Source organism: Haliotis cracherodii, unplaced genomic scaffold (assembly GCF_022045235.1).
Source record: "Haliotis cracherodii isolate W230 unplaced genomic scaffold, xgHalCrac1.p SCAF_1, whole genome shotgun sequence".
NCBI lineage: Eukaryota > Metazoa > Mollusca > Gastropoda > Lepetellida > Haliotidae > Haliotis > Haliotis cracherodii.
Genome location: NW_027266264.1, coordinates 21,394,530 through 21,414,781, shown reverse-complemented (window position 1 = coordinate 21,414,781; position 20,252 = coordinate 21,394,530). Strand labels below are relative to the sequence as shown.

The window sequence follows — 20,252 nt, the reverse complement described above, 5'->3', positions numbered from 1 at the left end:
ATATGGAGTCGAGAAATCGTATCTGTTAGCAAGGGATCTAGTTGAAGTTTTACGCTGTAACTTTCAATAACAGTATCCCTATGCATGATTTATGTCAGGTTTGCTGTGTCGAAAAACCGGGTACTCTCCCAATGTCAGACAACAGATTGGGAGGAACAAAACCTAAGGCACCGAGAACAATGGGGAGTCGGACAACTGGGTACTTGGAATGCAAGCGTGACATTTCGCAAACGATGTCTGCATATTTGCCATGTTTTTTCATGAATCTTGTCAATCACATTAGTGTCAAACGGGACAGAAACTTCGATGGTACAAATGATTTCATTGGATTTAAAGGACAAAATCAGGTTTGTAGGCCTGGATAGGTCTGTTGCTCTGTACGGGACTATTCCACATACTTTTGTATTTATTGTTGTCGTTCTTGTTATTATTATTATTATATCAATTCTGAGCATATGATAAGACGAGGCTGTTCGCGGGTATGCCCGTACCAATTCTGTGAACCACAGAATGTTTCCAGTGTCTCTGCTGAATGTTATAAGCATCCCGAGTTGTTTGAGACAACTTACTGCATAACTGAAAACATTTAAACGCACTGTTGTTACATGGACATCGCCACATCCGACACAGAACATCAACGATCAGGGTTAAAGCATTGCCTGTAACCCGGGTTGAAATTCCATGTCCAAATTAATTAATGCAATGCCCATTCCGGGTTTGAAGTCTGTAAAGAGTGGCCTAAAACCTACTCATTGCCTCGACGATTATGACAACGGCTACGGCCTGCCTGTAGCAAGAGTATCAATAAAGAACATAAATTATAGTCCTCAGCTATATGCCCTGTTTATACATTATTTTAAACACAACACATCGATCAATATTTTCTATCAAATTCATTCTAAAGCTTTTTATTTTGTAACGAATGCCACAAACTCCGAGTCATACAATCTACCAATCTTTTGGAACGTTTAATACCAAACAATACATTTTGTTGCCATTCAGATACGAACAATTACAAATCTAGGAGAGTAACTGGAGACGAGCCATGGAAGTGACAGGCTCCACCAAATCGGATGGACAAGCTCTTTTGCCAAAAAGGGACGCGAAGGAGAGTATCAGGAAGAAGTGTATTATCTCCGCGATGGTCATATCAAACTTTATTGCATGGACAAGTTTATCGTTGATGGCCCCATTTTTTCCAATCGAGGTATGTATAGAACTGAACAGGTGAGTAAGATGAGCTAACACTACAGCCCACTATTTCGTCAAATTCCCTCTTGGGCATCATAGAACTCCATAGTTATTTTTTGTGGCATATTTGCGTCCCAAACAACACCGAATGAGGGTAATAAAACATTACATTAGGTTATCCAGGAATACGCGGGTTATTCGCACCCAGTCGTATTCGTACTTTAAAGGCAAACCACGATAATCTTCTGCGTTGTAGTGAGACATGGTGATTACATACGAATAATCTGAGATTTGAGCTTACCAGCAGCGGCTTACTGGCACGTCAAAGATATGTTTCTCTCCACTAATGCTCCTGTATATTACTGACCACGTTGGTATTCCGGATTAGTGAATGCACAAATCAACCCATGCATGTTATAGGAGGTCACTTGATGATCATGGGGTCAGCTACGGTGACTTTGTCAGTAGTGTGTCATCGTAGAGCGTGAGTCGAGGCTCATAATGTCAATCACTGGATTACCTGGTCCCGACTGGATTATTTACATGCCAAACTTAGCTAAAATATGTTTGAGTGCGGCGTTTAATATAAAAGAAAACCTCATATAGCTAGTGCGGCGTTAAACAACAAACAAACGTAGAAACAAACAAAAAATGGAACAATGACATATCATGAATAAGCACATACATGCAATTATCCGTCGGAAAATGACAATTAGTCTTTCAGAAGCTGTATTTATATTTATCATGTCATCGTTTTTATATAACATTTATGAAGTCTGACTTCTCAAGCTGGTTCTGAAACCTGTGCAAAATCTGTAACATGGAGAATAACACCATTGTCATCTCTCCAAGACATCGGTAGTATCTATACACAGCAAAAAGTTAATAAAGTAAATAAACTGTTAAGCTTATCTCGCATGTTTTATAATCGGAGTATCAACTTCTTCCTTCTGGCTGCCGACTACGAATGCCGATGTTGACAACAAACAGGGCCCGGAATTCATTCATACCAGCTGGTATCAGGTTTCATAATGGGTTTTGTGATAAATCATTGTTTAGCATCTGTTTGTTTGTGCCAGATTTAATGTTAATTACGTTTGTGTGCTCTTATTTATTTGTATACTGAACAACAGAAGTTCCTGTGACATTGAATGAGATTTAAAATTAAAATTTTATGTTTTATTACCAAATCTGAAACAGTTTCGGTTCGCAACAGATAAAATACTTCTGTAAGTCTTCAAATGGTTTAATTTGCCATACTGACATCAGAAAATGCTTGATTCATAAAAAAAACATGAACATGACAAAATGTCAATTTGCAAATCAATCGCGTGTGTGTCCACCTCTGGTTGCGATGCAAGCAACACATCTTCGTCTTATGGAATGGACCAGGCGTCGCACAAAGTCCTGTGGGATATCTGTCCATATCTGCTGGAGCATGTTTCGAAGTTCCTGGAGTGTCTGTGGAACACGTGGTTGACGTCAAAGGCGCCGATCCATCTCATCCCACATGTGCTCGATTGGTGAGAGATCAGGGGAACGAGCCGGCCAGGGGGTGACATTCACGTGTTTGAAGAGAAGCCCGACAAGTGGAGCAATATTAGGCCGGGCGATGTCATGTTGAAAGGTAATACCTGGGCCACGACGACGCAAAAACGGAAGAACAAAAGGGCCGATGATCTCGTCGCGGTAGCGCTGTCCATTGAGATTTCCCTCTAACACTTTCAAACGGGTCCTCTGTCTTGCTGTAATCCCACCCCATGCCATAACGCTGCCGCCCTCGAACCGATCTTCTTCCATGACACAATGATTGACGTTACGTTCATCTTGACGTCAGTACACTCGAACCCGTGTTGCTGTTGCTGACTGGAATCGATTTCGTAGGTGTGTTGTTCGAATCCAGTTGTCTTGTCGATTATTGGTTACGCGTGGTCTGCTACTCCGAGCATGGTCTCTGACTGCATTCGTCTGTTGCCAACGTTGCCATAAACACCAAATGGTGTTTCTGTGGACGTTACATTGTCTTGCAACATCACCTTGACTCGATCCTGCTTCAAGCATACCAATGGCTCGCAGACGCTCATTTTCGGACAGGCGTGGCATTTTGTAATGTTGAATAATTGCGTAATTTTGTTGTTTTTCTGAGTGGTTGTTGTCAGCACGATGCTAAACAATGCATATGGGATCCCGTTAACGCACATGTTTTAATACCCATTCTTGGGTAGTGAAATGCATGGGGCTTGCATAATAGTCAACTTTTGCATGGAATGCATGCTGTCCTGTAGCAGGTGCGTTTTTGTAACTTGATTCCATACATGTACTACAATATTGAAAACCAAACTTTACTTGTTTGAAAAGTACACTAAAATATTGGTGTCACAGGAACTTTTGTTGTTGAGTATATGTGGGCTTATTAATAAGCTGAGACCTTGTAACCCAAATTTCCCTCGGGATAATAACGTGTCATCTTGTCTTGTGGTAAACTACCTGTTTCTTTCCAGGCAAAAAAGAAAGGATTGGGGGAAACCCTCATAGGGTTAATCTACAGTAGCTCAGAATTAGTGATCTTCTTGGTGTCCCCGCTATTTGGAATTTTGGTAAGTACAAATGTCTTACAGTTTAGTAACTCTCTAGATTAGGCTGCTCCGTAACGATGATAGATCGACTTTAATAACCTTCTGCTACTGGATTTTGTGCGTCTGATGACCCTCTCCGAAAGTTTCCTTTAACAACAAACATTCACTTCGGCACATACGACCTGATTCTCGTAATGCTAATGATCTTCAGATAGATATATTAAACCATTCATAAAAAAGCATTAAAGACTGCCTACATTATATTGGCAGAGTGTGAAAGACTCTCTATTCGTCTTTTCTCAAGGATTTAATTGGAATAAAAGACAATAATGAGGTGAAGGGGGCTTTCTGCAAGTTTCAGTCAATTCGTTCATGAACCACTTTGGTTATCTGCTACCCCACACTTATCTAGTATACCAGTCTAACATTGAATGGTATGCTGCCTTGAAATATGTTTGCATTAAATGAAAAAATAGGAGCAGACCCATCCACATTTTGACCTTTCCATATCAGGTGACTCTTCGTTATATGGATGAAATAATGCCGATACGACCCCACATAGCCCCAAATGCAGATTATCTTTGAAAGAAAATGCCCATGCCTCTAGATAATGTTATGACCACTTCTGGCTTACACACTACACTTCCGGTTTGGGGTAGAACATGATATAGTACATACATTGTATTATTGCTAAAATATATATCACTGTATATCGCCCGCCAGCACAGGTATTTCGATAAGTAGTAAGCAATTCCTGAAGTCAAATTGATGTGGCACCGCTGTTACTGATAACAGTAGTGAGTGAGCTCGTATGGTTTTACGCCGCTTTTAGCAATAATCCAGCAATATCACGGCGGGAGACACAAGCAATTGGCTTCACACATTGTACTCATGGGGGAATCGAACCCGGGTATTCGGCGTGAAGAGCGAACGCTGTAACCACTAGGCTACTCCACCGCTCCGTAACTGATATGATCTGCCCGACAAAAGATATAAACGTTATCAAAACGTTACAAGAGTGAAAAGGCCAAAACAGAACCAGTTAGTTTGGAAGATGCAAGTGCAGCTGCGAAAACTCACCAAATTCCTTTTTCAGGTACCCGTAAAACTGTATGTGCAGAAATGGTACAAAATGCAATAGTTCACTGCCAAACCATCACAGGTAATATAAACGCACAAACAATAAGTCACCTAAAACTGAACAACTTAGAGAGAGGGAATGGGTGAAGATATGATGAGAATGGTGCCACCCACAACCAACTGCAAGAAACTACAATTGCTCATGTGTAACCTTCTTCCATCGTCATAATAACACACAGACGGGTAGACCACACATGATGACCGGTACCTGAACATATTGCGCAACAGTTTCGTCACAGAAGCAGAAACGGCAGCAACAGCGTTAGAACACCGCTTTAGACGAAGCTCTGTGCTAAGACATCTCCCGAGTCGCAGATATTGCCTCATACGTGGAATATGGCCTTGACCACTGAACATTGACGTCGAAAAGGGTCGGCATTCGGTGAGGTTAGAACAACGCCGGCAGATCCGTGACTAACAGAGAGTGTTATTACTGACAAAAGAAGCTTCTGCTTATTCAATAATGATGGCCGTATTCGGGCTTTTCGGCGCAAGGGGAATGCCAGGATGCATTCAGGAAGTGCATGTACATGTAGCAGAGGGGTGATGGTTTGGGGAGAAAATATGTGGTAACCAACGGACAGTACTTATTATCCATGGCGACATCAACGACCAGATATATAGGAATGTCGTTCTTCAACCCGTGGTGTTACCATTGAGAACGTGCTGTTTCTCGGTAATTTTGCCTTAAAATAGAATATATGAATGGAAAAATGATGACATCAGAGTTCCAAGATTGATTCAGATGCAATGTGCTAAACAATCAATAACCAAGAAACATTTTAATGTAATTAATTACATAAACATATGAATACTCATAAATTACATTATTGCAGATGATTTTGCTTCTATTTGACATTACTATATTCACGATGAGCTGAATAGAATCATGTTTTGAACATTATATATTTATACAGAAAAAAATTCAAACTGGAACTTGTTTTAACCTTAAAACGATACAAAAACAAAACAATTTCAAATTCACAATGACCCGTCAGCTTGAAATGATGCAACATTTATGATGGACATATTTAAAGAATTACGGTAGTACAGGTTTGCGCATTATCGTAGTTTTCTAAAACAAGTTACCAACTTCTGTCTACCTATAAGCGGATTATGGTAATTAAACAACACTGCTGACAGCATATGCCAGCAGCATATCAGTTTGACCTCCGACGGTCAACTTGGTAATCTGGAAATGACATGCAGCCGGTGACTGCAATGCAAACAGGTATCTATTGTCTAAATCATGTCTGGTGGCATGTCTTTACAGCCTAAGTGAGTTACTGTCATTAATGTCAGATATCCGAGGATTCACTGCAAAGATGCATATGTGAACTTTATAAACTGTGAATATTATGTTCATATTTGACATGAAGTTTTAAGCAAATGTTTGCACTATGACACAATGATTCATTCGCCAACAGCAACCGGGACCAGTTCTTCAATGGCCAGCTCGTTCCCCATAGTTAACGCACATGTGAGATCATCTTGATGGTCTGATCAGAAGTCCTAATCCACCACAGTACAGCCAACAGCTGACAGCCGCACTAAGGGGCGAGTGACTGCGGATTTCAAATGACTTCATCGGGCAGCTGACGACATCGATGGGACGACAAGCGTGCATTGGTGCTTGTGCTCGTCATATTCGCGATTGAGAATGTCTGGTATATGTGACCAACCTCAAACTGATCATGACAAAACCTGCTTTACTCTGCACATAACTGAATACTGTGCCAATGTTTATTGCGGAGTCATGTGCACGTCACCTGTTGTGAGATACCAACTGATTTAATCTTCACATCACCATTGAATATCCATTTCTTGTTTGTTTCATGTTTAGCCACGGGAGTCTTTTGCCAGGTAGTATATTACTTGGCTATTGCGCATTTGCATCAGACATATATAAGTAACGGTGGATTTCCTAAACATTGTTTGTTATTTCAGATATCTACAGCCAGTCCACGTTTCTTCTACATTACCGGCATATTGATAATTGGTTCGACAACGATTCTCTTTGGGTGAGACGCCTTAACGCCTTAATCAATAGGCTACCCCTTTTGTCCGGATATGGAGGCCAATAATATACAAGAGGACATTGATGTAGTGTATCAACGTTACCTAGCAAACGTTTGAGATGTTGAAAAGCTCTTACATTGACTATTTGCTGGGCTAGAGATATTCCTGCTGAATTCCAGCGTTTTTTATGTGATACATGGAAAACTCTACCTTACTGTATATATGAAATATGTAGGCATAAAACAGTAATCAACCGAACTAACAAGTAATAAAAATGAACACATTAACGTAAAACTGATATAGTTGTAAGAATTGCGCGGCATAACATATTATGCAACTGTGGAATGCGTTTTCACTGTCAACGTTTCGGCTTTTCGTTGATTAATATCATGATGTCAGGGGCTGTGGGGTAGTCTAGTGGTTAAAGCGTTCTCTCGTTTAGCCGAAGGCCGGGTTTAATTCACCACATAGGTACGATATGTGAAGCCCATTTCTGGTGTCCCCCGCCGTGATATTGGTGGAATATTGCTAAATTCGGCGTTAAACCATACTCACTCACGTACTCATGACATAAAGTCGTAACCGTGAACATGCATTTTCAAACTTCGACGTCACAAACTAAACTGTATTTCGACTGATAGTTACGTAGTGTATTGTATGTAGTGGTCGTAAAAGTAATGATTGTCACAAAACAATGGGGATTAACATTATACATGCTTCTTGTAAGGTTCTTATGAGATAATATAGGTGAAACGCCAGAGAATAACCACTCATGATTATCTGCCAAAACATATCCAACATGGCGTAAAAGGCAAATTAAAATTTAAAATTGTATGAATGGATCATGAAAAATCAGTGATGACATCAGGTGTTTGCGCAAAGAGTATAGTTCTAGTTAAGTTCCATGTAGAGCATATTTATGTACTGTTGCCTTTCTGAACTTCAGGACTTTGGACATGTCTTCGCCTGGCCTTCCCTTCATCGTTACCTGCTTTGCTGTCAGGATGATCGAAGCAACGGGAGTATCTTCATTGATATCTTCATCCTTCCTGATAGCAAGCCAAAACTATCCAGATAACATAGGGTCGATATATGTAAGACTTCGTAAATAGTATCAGAGACAAATCTTTTGATTTACTGTGAAACTGTTGATATGGTGAATATGTACGACAAGCTTAGTATTACATATGCTTTATTATTACCCCTGAAGTAAAATCTGTGCATACATTTCGTATATTTGCAGGGGGAGCGCATATCACTTCTAAGTCATGCTTGGCATTCGATTGTGAACCTCGACCTTTATGAGACTGCTTTCCTTACAGTCATTTCAGCATATTTCGATCTGCTTTTTTCACGCTGGAAATGAAAACTGAAACGACTATAGTCCCTTCGGTATCTTGTTACGGGCCGACCATTTAAAAAAATTAATTGTCCCAGAACATTCTTGAAAAATTGTTATGCTTCATATTGTTGGAATAAAATATACGGTTTTGCAGCTGTAGCTGAACATATATCTGGTCTAATATCAATTCCCTGCCCTCAATAACAGACTCCACATTTTCAACAAACTCTCTCGGTGACCTCCAAATAGAGTTTAGTTGGGTATCAATATTCCAATGAACCATGCCATCAACGACTTCCGCTGTGGTTATGTCCAGGAACATTTTAGCTTTGACCTACATCTATAATTAGACTTTAAAGACAGAAACAAATATTTTACTTGGGGCATGAATGTAATTTGATATTGATATTTGTGTATCGTCTAACAACTACCTCTGTTTCAGGGTATTTTGGAGACGGCGGTTGGCTTGGGCTTTATGGCAGGGCCTGCGATAGGCGGTGGATTGTATCAGGTAATAAATAATATAACGAAGTATATGCATTATCAGTTCCATGCATCAGGACGCAAATGCATGGCAAACACAATATCCACTTTAAATGAAGAGGTATTATGTTATACACAGGACCCTTAAGGTCCAGTAGTTTAGCCAGATGTATAATTATGGACTTGAGAAAGCCGTGTTTACCTGTAATAATAATCAAGTGTAAAGAGAATATCAAATGTATGTCGATAGATTTGAGAGTTTAAGGATGTGCCTTCTAACATGTGAATGTGAGCCTTTTACTGAAGCTGAAATGTCATTTCAAACACAGTACAAGCAGTGTCAAAAGTTCATTTTCGATCAAAGACTATCCCAAAGAAAAACATTTTCGGGCATTATAGTACTCAACGGGTACTTGACAATGTTATCAGATGACAAGTTAGACTATAGCCAGTTAACTAGAATATTAGGTCAGTTATCTGTCAAACGATCCCACATACGCTCTAAGCATCATCAGTAATCTAGAGCGAGATGTTATTTTCACAAACTTGTTTTAGTCGATTTATCAGCGTTTGAGAGGCTGTAACTGCATACCCTTGACGACGTGAAACGAATAATAACATAATTGTTCATATCATGGGTAGGGTTTTCGGCACGATAAAGCCAACGGATAAAAACGGTATCATTTGGGGTCATATACGGATAAGATGCAAATATGAAAGGTCAGGTAGGTACTACTTTCAGTGTTTACAAACAAACATAGCGTCCTCCTTGTCTATCGGCGATCGACTCAGAATTAACCAACCTGAATCTGTAGAAAATATAAGGATAATTATTATCATATATGTTGTATCAAATGTTTATCAATTGTAGTCACAAATACTAAAATTCAGGCTCAAACTGTGTGGTAACTGATGCATTTTAGAAGACTTGGAAACTTTGGCGGTTTCCCCAAACCTAAAACAGTTGCTTTTAGCCGAAATATGTCTGAACTTTTCATTTCATTTCGTCGCTGTGTGTATATCTGACACTGCACTTCCTTACGTTATGACATGACATAAATTAAACAAAGGTGGCGTCTCATGGACTAGGCTTGGAGTAACCTCTATTCAATTTGTTCTATTACCGAAGTTAAGATGTATACAAAAATGAAATTTTACATGATATTTATGATGTTATAATTATAACGAACAACGATTTTGTCGCTTTTATCCAGGTAGGAGGATTCGGTCTTCCTTTCTGGGTTCTTGGTGGCTGCACATTTGCTTGCGGTGTAGTATCGTGGATTCTGCTGCCATCAAAACACTGTAAGTACATGTACATATGTGTGCAAATGTATTTGTTTTTTGCATCATGATGACACATCTTTATGCTTACATAGGTTGGTCTCATAGTTTGTTTCTCTTTTTTAACGCCGTACTCAGCAGTATCTCGGAAGCCTGTAAACAACTGAGTACAGCCCAGACAAGCCAATGGCTGATAACATGAGCAACGATCCACCCTATCAGGATATGATGACACGCATTTAACTAAGCCACCCAATCGATCTTAGCCTACCATACATTTATATTGCTCGGATTTGTTTTAACCCGGCATCCTCACGGTGTGGTTGAATAATTAAGGACTAATGATCTTGATCATGATAACGATGTGAAGGTGTGACATTGATTTTATTCAGCAACATCTTTGGAAGAGGTAGATAAAGAAAATGAGAATGTGCAGGGGTTTAAAGACCAGGAGACAGAACTGTGGATCACGATTTCTGATCGGCTAGTGTTAAACTATATTTTGAAACTGTAGGTCCAAACACTACGTACAAAGTCTAGGATTGGAATTCCAAGGGTTGTAATGCAGGCCAGTCGCATCTGTGTAATCTTTTATAACTTAGACGTATCAGTATTTAAAAGATGTACTTAAATGATATAAGGTGCACAGGTCATCAAATCTGACCACCCGATCCATTTAGTCGCCTCATACAAACATAGATTGCAGGGGTCTTATTGTGACAAGCGTGTTGACCATTCCGTATGACCAATGCACAATACACTAATCATGGGATAAAACATATGAAAGTATGAAATGAAATAGTGGAACGTCTATAGACGTAAGCATGTGTTGGACATGACTTTGCGCCTGTCATGTAAGGAACTCACTGGACACTGATGTGTAATTACGTTCTTTGTGTGAATGATTGAATTCCATTGTCACGATAAGGTGACAGTTGTGCATGTAATTGATTTCTACTGAACATTTTGGTCCTCCGGGTAATTATGGAAGTTAATCTTCTGTATATTTTAGATGGGCAGGAATGCAGTGACTCTGAATGCCCATCTAGATGGACCATCTTTAGAAGTCCATGGGTCTTGTTTGGAAGCTTTGTCACCATATGTGCTTATACTGCGGCCTTAATGTGGATGCCTGTGCTATCGCTGCACTTAAAGGAGGTATTTTGCTTCTTAAACGGTTCACATATAAAGATTTAAAGAATGTACTCAAGTAACAGTGACAGTCCCCAGACATAGACATCCTCCAGCACAGTATGAAAACCACATGGAACATCTCTGACACAATACATAGCCACCTATCCAGTAAGGTATACAGTCACCATAGGCAGAACTCCAGGACACTATAAATTTGTGATCCAAATTTGATATCCAAATTGAAACCCAGTTACCCCAGAAATCTGTACGAGCAGAACTAAATTGTGAAATCAATAAATGACCCCACAAGATCATTGAACATAATTTACAAACTATATTGAAACACAGTTTAAGGTTCACAATAACACAAGGCAAAACAAGGAGTCAAATACGTCGTAGCATCTATAAGTAGCAGGTCCAAAAATGTCACGAACGTCCAGAATGTTTCGCTGTCGATTGTCGTAAAAAGCCATGAATCACCGTTGTGTCGCTGTTATGTACTCTAAATACTATACCTGTCTTCAAGAAAGTGCCACATCACAAAACTTCTATAAAGATCAAGACTGTCATGTTACAGTTTACGCGAAGGGAAAACTGTCAATTATCGTACCGCTAACATCAGCCCAGGGCAGTACACGACATTACACTAACTCTGAGTGACTACAAACAATCACTACAAATACACACACAACAATCTCTACTTCCATATACAAGTTGACACATCTCATGCACACATTCTAGTTGCTGACAAATACACTTCTTCCCCACTATATAGTCAACATGGAAACCACTCCATATGGTATGAAGCCGGGACTGACACATCTCGAGTACATTGGAAAAGGAATCAGCAAATGTTAAACCTTTTTTCACATGGTGGAAACGTATATGATAATCCTGTTTTAATAACAGTGCTAGAAACATTTAAATCTGTACATACCCTTGATATCAAAAGTGATACTAACTTTATGAGGCATGTAAACATTTGAAATTTACAAATTTGCAAATATTTCCCAGCCCAGGGAAATGCTCATATTTGAAACTCTTGTCAATATGGAACACATTTAAACATTCTAAAACCTAGGATAAGCCATAGAAATACATTTGAAATACACTAGAGATTTCAGAATGTGTAGCAGTGTGGAACTGCAGCAGCATGACACGTTGTCAAACAAGAACCGTTGTTGCCCGTCAGCGATGTAAGCTGAACTGTCATTGGTTTTAGCATTGGCTTCCCTCTCGCGGAAACCATGACTTTGCTTGTTGAATTTGTTGTTGAATCTGTTTCGGCAGATAATCAAGACTGCATTGACAATTTATATTATACTGACACATTGGTACAAAATAGTGACTACATCGCATATATTTACGGATGATTGAGGAACGCAGTGTATACAAACCCGTTTACCTTTTCCTCGGGAATTAATCGATCACTGGACATGATGTGGGTATTTTTATCATAATTTATTGTAAATCTCAACAAAGTCTGGCTTTGGAGAGAAAAATATGTATGTCTGCCTGACAAACGTATCTCAACCAAAACTCCCAGCCCTCAAATCCACCATGGCACACTGAATACAATATCATATTTCTTTTACAGTTTGATCTAAGCCAGGTTGTAATCGGCCTACTGTACACAATCCCTCCAGGGATGTACGCAATCACAACGCCCCTGTGGGGGTATCTTATTGACTGGAAGGTATGTCAAATGTTTGGTGTAACGCTGCGTTACACACCTGTTCATCCATTTTATGGGATGTCTGTTTGTGAATGGAAAGCCCCAAATGACGCAGATCGTTTATAACTTTGGAGAAACCTACGAGCTCGGTTTTGTTTCTTTAGTTTGGAATAGTATGTACCCGTATCACCCACGTTGTGTACCAGATTTTACAAACTGAATGGTATTTTACATCTTCAAACCAATGGTGTACAACATACTTCTGATCGATCAATTTCGCACAGCCAAATGTCAGGCCCAGGAGTTTACAAATGGAGACGTTTCTAGGGTATAGCTGCGTCACTTTAAACACTGTTTGTTTGTTTGTTTCTTGTTTAATATTACAGCTATATGACGGCGGTCTGTTAATAATCGAGTCTGGACCAGACAATCCATTGATTAAACACTGATTCTGTTACTTTAAAAATGCGACAAAACCCTTTCCATATTCAACAAAAAATCTCTGCACAAAGCAGAGTCGACTGTACGATTTCGACTATATCAAGAGCATGTGTTTATGATTCACTATCACCTGTCACTAACACATGCAAGTCAAATGTTCACCTGAACATATAGTACGAGTCAAAATAGGGAACTGCATCATACATCATTCTGGTCACTGATGCGTCAAATTGGGAAATGTCCTCTACAATATAACGTTTTGAGAGCTTTACTGAGGCCTTGAATGTTGTAATATTGATTGGACAACTTCTGAGCAAGAGTTGTATGGCGCTCTTGAAATCTTGGCTGAAATATTTGTGGTAAAGTCCGCGTCTCTCTAGGGGCATTGGTTTCATATACTTGAAGTACTTGAGTATTTATCCGATATTTTTTTCATAATGTTGACATATCTTTGGTGAAGTAATACTACTTGATTTGATGAGATCATAAGCAGCACGTACTTGTGGGTTTATTGGTCTAATCATGCCTATAGCGTTTCTCGGTCAAAGAAGTTGTTACAAAGCAACAATTAAGCATCATTTTCGTTGTATGAACTTATGATTACCCTCTTCTTTTATCAGGTGCCACCCACATTCTTGATTATAGTAGGTCTTATTCTTACTTCGATCTGTTCCCTGCTTTTTGGACCAGCCCCGTTTCTGCCATTTTTGCCGCAGTAAGTATATAATAGATAATATCTTTACTCGCGCAAATACTCAACAGATATCGCACATTGTCTTGTTTCTTGTTAATAGTATATCCACTGTGTAAAAAGGGGATATGTAACTAAAATCCACTGTGTAACAACTGGGAGACAACCTTTTTATTCATATAAATATTTTATTAATATATGAGTCATTTTTTAAAATGGTATATTGTATTTCGTAGTGGCATGGTGACAATCATTGTAACGTTAGTGTTGATGGGCTTGTGCTTCGCTCCAGTAATCGTCAGTTCCATCAAGTGCCTGGTTGAAGGAGCAAGGTAAGATTCATTGTCATAGTTCAATTGTTGTGATCAAAATAATGCGGTCAGTGATTGTTGTCGTACTTTTGAAAAAAAATAAATTTTAATACAATAGTCTGTCAGCCGATCACGAGGTGGATATGGCGAGGTGTGACGTGTGTGAGCCTATGTACACCACTTCTTTAATGCTGGAATTAAATAATAAACATTGTCAGCCGATGTGTGTGAGCCTATGTACTCTTAACGCAAGATACATAGGCTGTTACACATGGTACATAACATCTTATCATATATCTATGTCATAAAGATGAGATCTGATTGGTCAATGAGACCTTGATAAAATACGACATATCCCGTCTCGGAGGGGAATAAATTTCTCAGCAAGGCAGTCTATACGTGGATTGTTGAGAGGTGGAATAAATCCCTCATATCCCGTTTCCAAGCAAAAGGTCGCATGCTTCAGTGGAAATCACGTGACACAGCACAAGCTAACCTCGCTCAATTGAACAGATGTTTCCTGTCAATTTGGTTTTAAAAACATTCTTTTTACAGTATCATATCAAATCATGTCAGTAAGATAAATTCGTTGTGGCAGGATTACTCGGGGTACATAGGGTTTTACGTTTCCCTAGTTAGGTTTTATGCGGACGCTTAAAACCCCGTATACCCCGAGTGATCCTGCTACAACATATAATATGCCTCGACGGATAGGTTTACAACAAATGTATGTCACCGACATTCAATCATACAGATCCATGCAGGTAGCAAAGGTACTATAAGTCTCCATGGACCCTAGCATGGTGACTTACCTTCAGCTGCTGGCGATCTATAGCCCTTTTTTTATATTGTATTGTAACATATAGTGATATCTTTTTGTGGTTGTATGCTAGTAATCTGTGATATTCTAGTTATTTTACTGTCCATCGATCTAGGTTTTTATTTAGTCCTAATGTATGTATTGATAATATATAACTTCTCGTCACGATATGGCTGATGCAGATGTGACGTTAGATATTAACTCACCCACTCACTCACTCAATCAATCATACAGGTCCGGAACATATGTCCGCAGTTTCACTGACTTAGCTAAACTCGAAACAGACAAGGCAATCGAACCGAGTTACTTGACTTTACCCAATGTCTTCGGAATAAAAACATCTGTCAGTTACAGAAATTCAACGACACATACCCTTATCCGCTTATTCATAATATTTCATATTCATGTTTCTGACAGGACAGCAGCGATTATTTAATACATACTCGATAATAGTTTGTGTGTCTGCATTTCATATTGAATGCAGAATATATTCGTTAACGTCAATAGTCAGCTACATTATAACGGTCGGTGAATAATCGAGTCTGGACCAGACAAACCAGTGTTTTATACTATGAGCAACGTCCCAGGCCATCTTGGTTGTATGACATACAATCAATCAAGTCACCAACCCTGACCACCCGATCCCCATAGCTCCTCCGACAAGCATTGCTGGGGACCTACAATTCTAACCCGGAATCCCCACAGTGTCATGTTGGTGGGTCAACATGGAGTTGATGATCGAGACATATCACCTGAATTGCCTGTAAGTATTCGCGTCTGTACCAGACACCCCAGTGGATGAAATTATAAGCAGCGATACACGCCATTGCAACGTGCACATTCAGCCAAGTCACTGCGCATGGTCCACAGATTCTACTCGTATAAGCATTGATTCTACCTTGAATTCTACACTGTATTCCCACGGGGACAGCACCAATATAAACATGTAGCGACAATTAGGTACGAACAGAGTCTTACCATGGCCGCCCGATCCAATCTAGTAGCCCCTTATGATGACCAATTCTAACCCGGATAATCATGTGTTTCAGGAGCCTTGGTTTCGATGTGAATGGAGCTAACTTTGGAATTGTAGGAGGAGTCGTACAATCTTCGGTTTGCTTAGGGTAAGTGTTTTTCATGTCGTCAACTTGATAACGCTGGAACCTGTTAAGTGATTAGTGTAGAAATGGATAATACAGAATTTCATTGTGTTTTGTTCACTGTATATGAAGTTGATATACTTTTACGAATGTAAACAAAGGCGTTGCAAGTTTAAGGAAAGGGCAATCAATATTGACTAATCAGTGGCTTAATGATAAGGACTTTACTCACTGACAGTCCGTGCAGTTTGCACGACAGCTTGCTCTTCATGTGGTCAGTTCAGAAGCGCATTGTGTAAATGGGTATGCGTGAAAGTATTTTCATAACTTTGTGAAACCACACAGTTCTATGAATCTCAGGTTGTCATATCAAGTGTATATCATGTAAAGCCCTCGATTATCCTCAAGGACAAAGCTTGAAAACAGCGACAGCATACTTATAATTACCTGAATTGAGAAGAAATATCTTTAGGTCAGTGAAACTTCAACTTCAAATGTCAGTGATCCCAGGGTGGGGCGCCATAGCTTTTGAGTGTCCAACATGCATATGATCAGATTCATTTGCCATTTTTCTCTTAAATGCCTTCTCCTTCAGGAATGGAAATATTGCCTTCAAACAAATACTTTGAATACTTATGTATGGCAACAAGAGGACATGTGACAAGGCTGCATTCAATGAGTAGCATACATTATGTCGTTTGTTACATTGAATTACAAATAACTACACAATATTTGTATGTATTATTATGCTTTATAATCATTAAGAGAATTCTTGATAATTGAGGGTCAAATTCACCCGTAAGGTAACAAAGAAAAGAATCAACACCAGAGAATAATCATTCTCGCATATCTGCCGAAACAGATTCCATTGGGCGTACAATTCAATAATGAACATTATCTGAAAATCAGTGATGACACCAGGTGCCTTTGCTTAAAACTGATGATTTTTCTTTTGCAAATACATAAAGGTGTGTCTACAAGTATCACAACGCATAATTCAACTCCTTTTAACTTAATTGGCCTAATTTATAGCATTACTAACATATTTCACCATGGGCGAGCATACATTTATATACCATGTACCAAATCAAATATAAAAGCTCTCACATTTTTAATTTGAGATTAAACCTATATATTGGACCTAATACATTTAGTTCTGGGTAAACCTTTCTGTCTGTCCATGTACGACTTGAACTTACTTAAGTAGTTTTCTTCTTTATGTTTATGCTTCTAGCACGCTACTTGGTCCACTGTTTGGAGGTTTGCTCACAGAACGTTTCGGCTTTGCCTGGATGATGGTAGCAGCAGCTATCATTGCCTTGTTTCCGGTAACATGATCATTTCCTGTTTGGCATTCTCGATCTTGTATCAGCCAATATCGTTGGTTTCAGTAAACAACAACATTAATTCTTTCACTTTTACTTGTCACCTTAAGTGAACTTGTGCGTTGAGTTGAAAAGAGCAAAGAGAAACAGAGGAACGAAGTAAATGGTTCTTAAAAATACTATTTTTGAATCAATATAACTGATATGTATTAGTGTCTGTGTAAGAATATAATAATATGACTTTTGTGCCCTTTTTTACCATATATATATATATATATATGTCTTTTTGCAGTTAATATTTGGTGGTCCTTTCCTGTTGTACGCTGCGTCTGACAAGTGTAAATCGACGGATGATAAAAAGAAGTATGATAAATTGAATGAAGTGATTAACAACAGCATTGCTATGACAACTTATCAATGACCACAGAATTATCATCTGCGACAATATTGCATGACAGCGAGATCCGTACATAACGGTCAATCGAATTTACCTTTGGATTCGCCAAGATTATGAACTGTGAACATTGGTGTGTCAGCGCCAAATGACAAAGCGCATTGGTTTTACGAAAGCAGGACACGTTTGCAAGCTACGTTCGTTTGGACCTTCCTCACATATACTGTTTCATGTGGTGTACTTCGCAGTACATGAATCACCATTAATGTCATTGTTTGAGATGATGTTCATCCAGACGTAAGGTGACCGGATCTACATAATCCACCATATAACGACACACTATTAATCGTCTAAGCGCCTTGGTCAAGGACGATATTATGCAACTTTACACGATAAAAAAAGATAATCTGTGTCACTCCATACGATGGAATTACAATCAATTAGCCCGTAGCTATAGGGGTGAAAAGCAAAGAATACCCATTGCATTGTGCACAAAGCCACCACGGGCTCATGTGTACTTTACCTCCGTATTTGCAGTAATCGTTTGCAAGTAACTTAACTAGGGAACAATTCAGTGTAATCGAGAGTGAAACAATAGTGCTTTTTTTCTTTCTCTTGTGGTGTTTCGTTATCAAAATCATGTGGTAACACCATGTAAGAAAGGTCATACGTGGTACACCTCATATGTATGTCAATCAATCCAAAGGGGTCATTAATGGTATATTATTGCCAAATCCTGAGATAGGTGTAAATAAAGTTTTCTTTAATGACAACCTGTGTCTTTATCTTGAGATTTCGGTCACTGCATTCGAGTGTATGCTTTGCTGACTATTAGGTCAGTGTCACAGAATGTGGACGCATAGACATGATATTGTTGGTGCTTATACAGATACATCAGGTGGAGGAACACATGGGACAGACATCATTGGCTCTCTTACAAGGTGATTGAGACTCGAATACGAAAACATGTAGCCGTTGAAGATGGATTGTCATAGATGTGATCATGAGGATTGAATCTGATCTCTGATAGCCTCAGACAACACTGTTCGTGTTTGTTTGTTGTTTAACACCGCACTCAGCAATATTCCAGCTATATGATGTACATTATCGAGTCTGGACCAGACAATCCAGTGATTGACATCATGAGCATCAATCCACGCAAATGGGACAATTAATGACACGCTTAAACAACACTTGTTTCTTTCCCTGCTAGTTACATTGACATAACAGTCCACATTTATTTATACCGGACAAAGGCTGTTTTCCTGTTACATACTGATTAACCTCACACTTGTTTTCCCGTAATGTCGTGGACGAATTGTCGACGAGTTTTCATGAAAACTGATTAATCGGCCACAAAAGGTATTAAACTGAAAGAAAGGAAACCAAATAAATGAATAAAAACTTGCCCACCTGTATTACAGATTGGTCATCGGAGACGAGAAACATTTCCGTAGAGTGGATTACTATTCCGGTTCCTGAGTGTGCCGACCTTCTCCGTGCATTCTCGGCCGAGAAGCGGTTACACATGAGGAAGGACACGGCACATAAATGAAGCTAACAACAGGTCACACAGTAGGTCCATCTCAGGTGACAAGAAACACCAGGAAGCAAAGTATTACAACACACATGACAAATCCCAAACTCCAAACATTACACACCCTATTGTTTAAACACAAAACACACAAGTTTCAGAGCAATCCGTTCATTCCCCACCAGTCCAATCCACATCGTTCGTATTGGTTTGCGATTTTCCAAACACAAGCAATACCTTCATAAATATGTCGTATTCACAACTTGCTAGTTCCATGGGACGGTTCATGCATAGGGGTGTTTTCCACAACTGTTCCATTAACTCAACTTTGAACAGCAGTAAGTATAAATTTCATCCTCAAGTTCCCGTTTAACTCGAAATACGACTGACCTGTGAAGATCCGGGGTAGAATAGGTCTTCAGCAATCGTAAAAGGCGACTATGCTTGTCGCAAGAGGTGACTAACGGGATCGAGTGGTCAGGCTCGCTGACTTGGTTGATGCATGTCATCGATGCTAATTGCGTGGATCAATGCTCATGATATCAATCACTGGATTGTCTGGCCCAGACCCGATTATTTACAGACAGTCGTCATATCGCTGGAATATTGCTGAGTGCGTTAAACAACAAACTAACCAACCACCGAAATACACCTCTTTACAAACGTCTGTGACATTATATTAAATCCGCACTTGAAGGTTTACCCTGCCTCAATGCATCGAGTCATGTTTATATCTTTGTTTACTTTCCTGTTACCATCTAATGGAATACGAGGAATAATCGAAATGCTCCT

The 20,252-nt window shown here is 39.3% G+C and overlaps 1 protein-coding gene across 1 annotated transcript; it reads left to right on the top strand.

The window, feature by feature from the left end:
* Nucleotides 1-1,045: 1,045 nt before the first annotated feature.
* On the top strand, nt 1,046-18,505 carry LOC139461865 (MFS-type transporter SLC18B1-like). The gene is made up of 13 exons (XM_071243349.1): nt 1,046-1,207; nt 3,693-3,788; nt 6,855-6,928; nt 7,873-8,020; nt 8,711-8,779; nt 9,966-10,056; nt 11,048-11,193; nt 12,767-12,865; nt 13,906-14,000; nt 14,213-14,308; nt 16,157-16,231; nt 17,442-17,535; nt 17,825-18,505. The coding sequence occupies exons 1-13, from the start codon at nt 1,046-1,048 to the stop codon at nt 17,951-17,953; spliced, it is 1,374 nt and encodes a 457-aa protein (XP_071099450.1). The 3' UTR covers nt 17,954-18,505.
* The last annotated feature ends 1,747 nt before the right edge of the window (nt 18,506-20,252 follow it).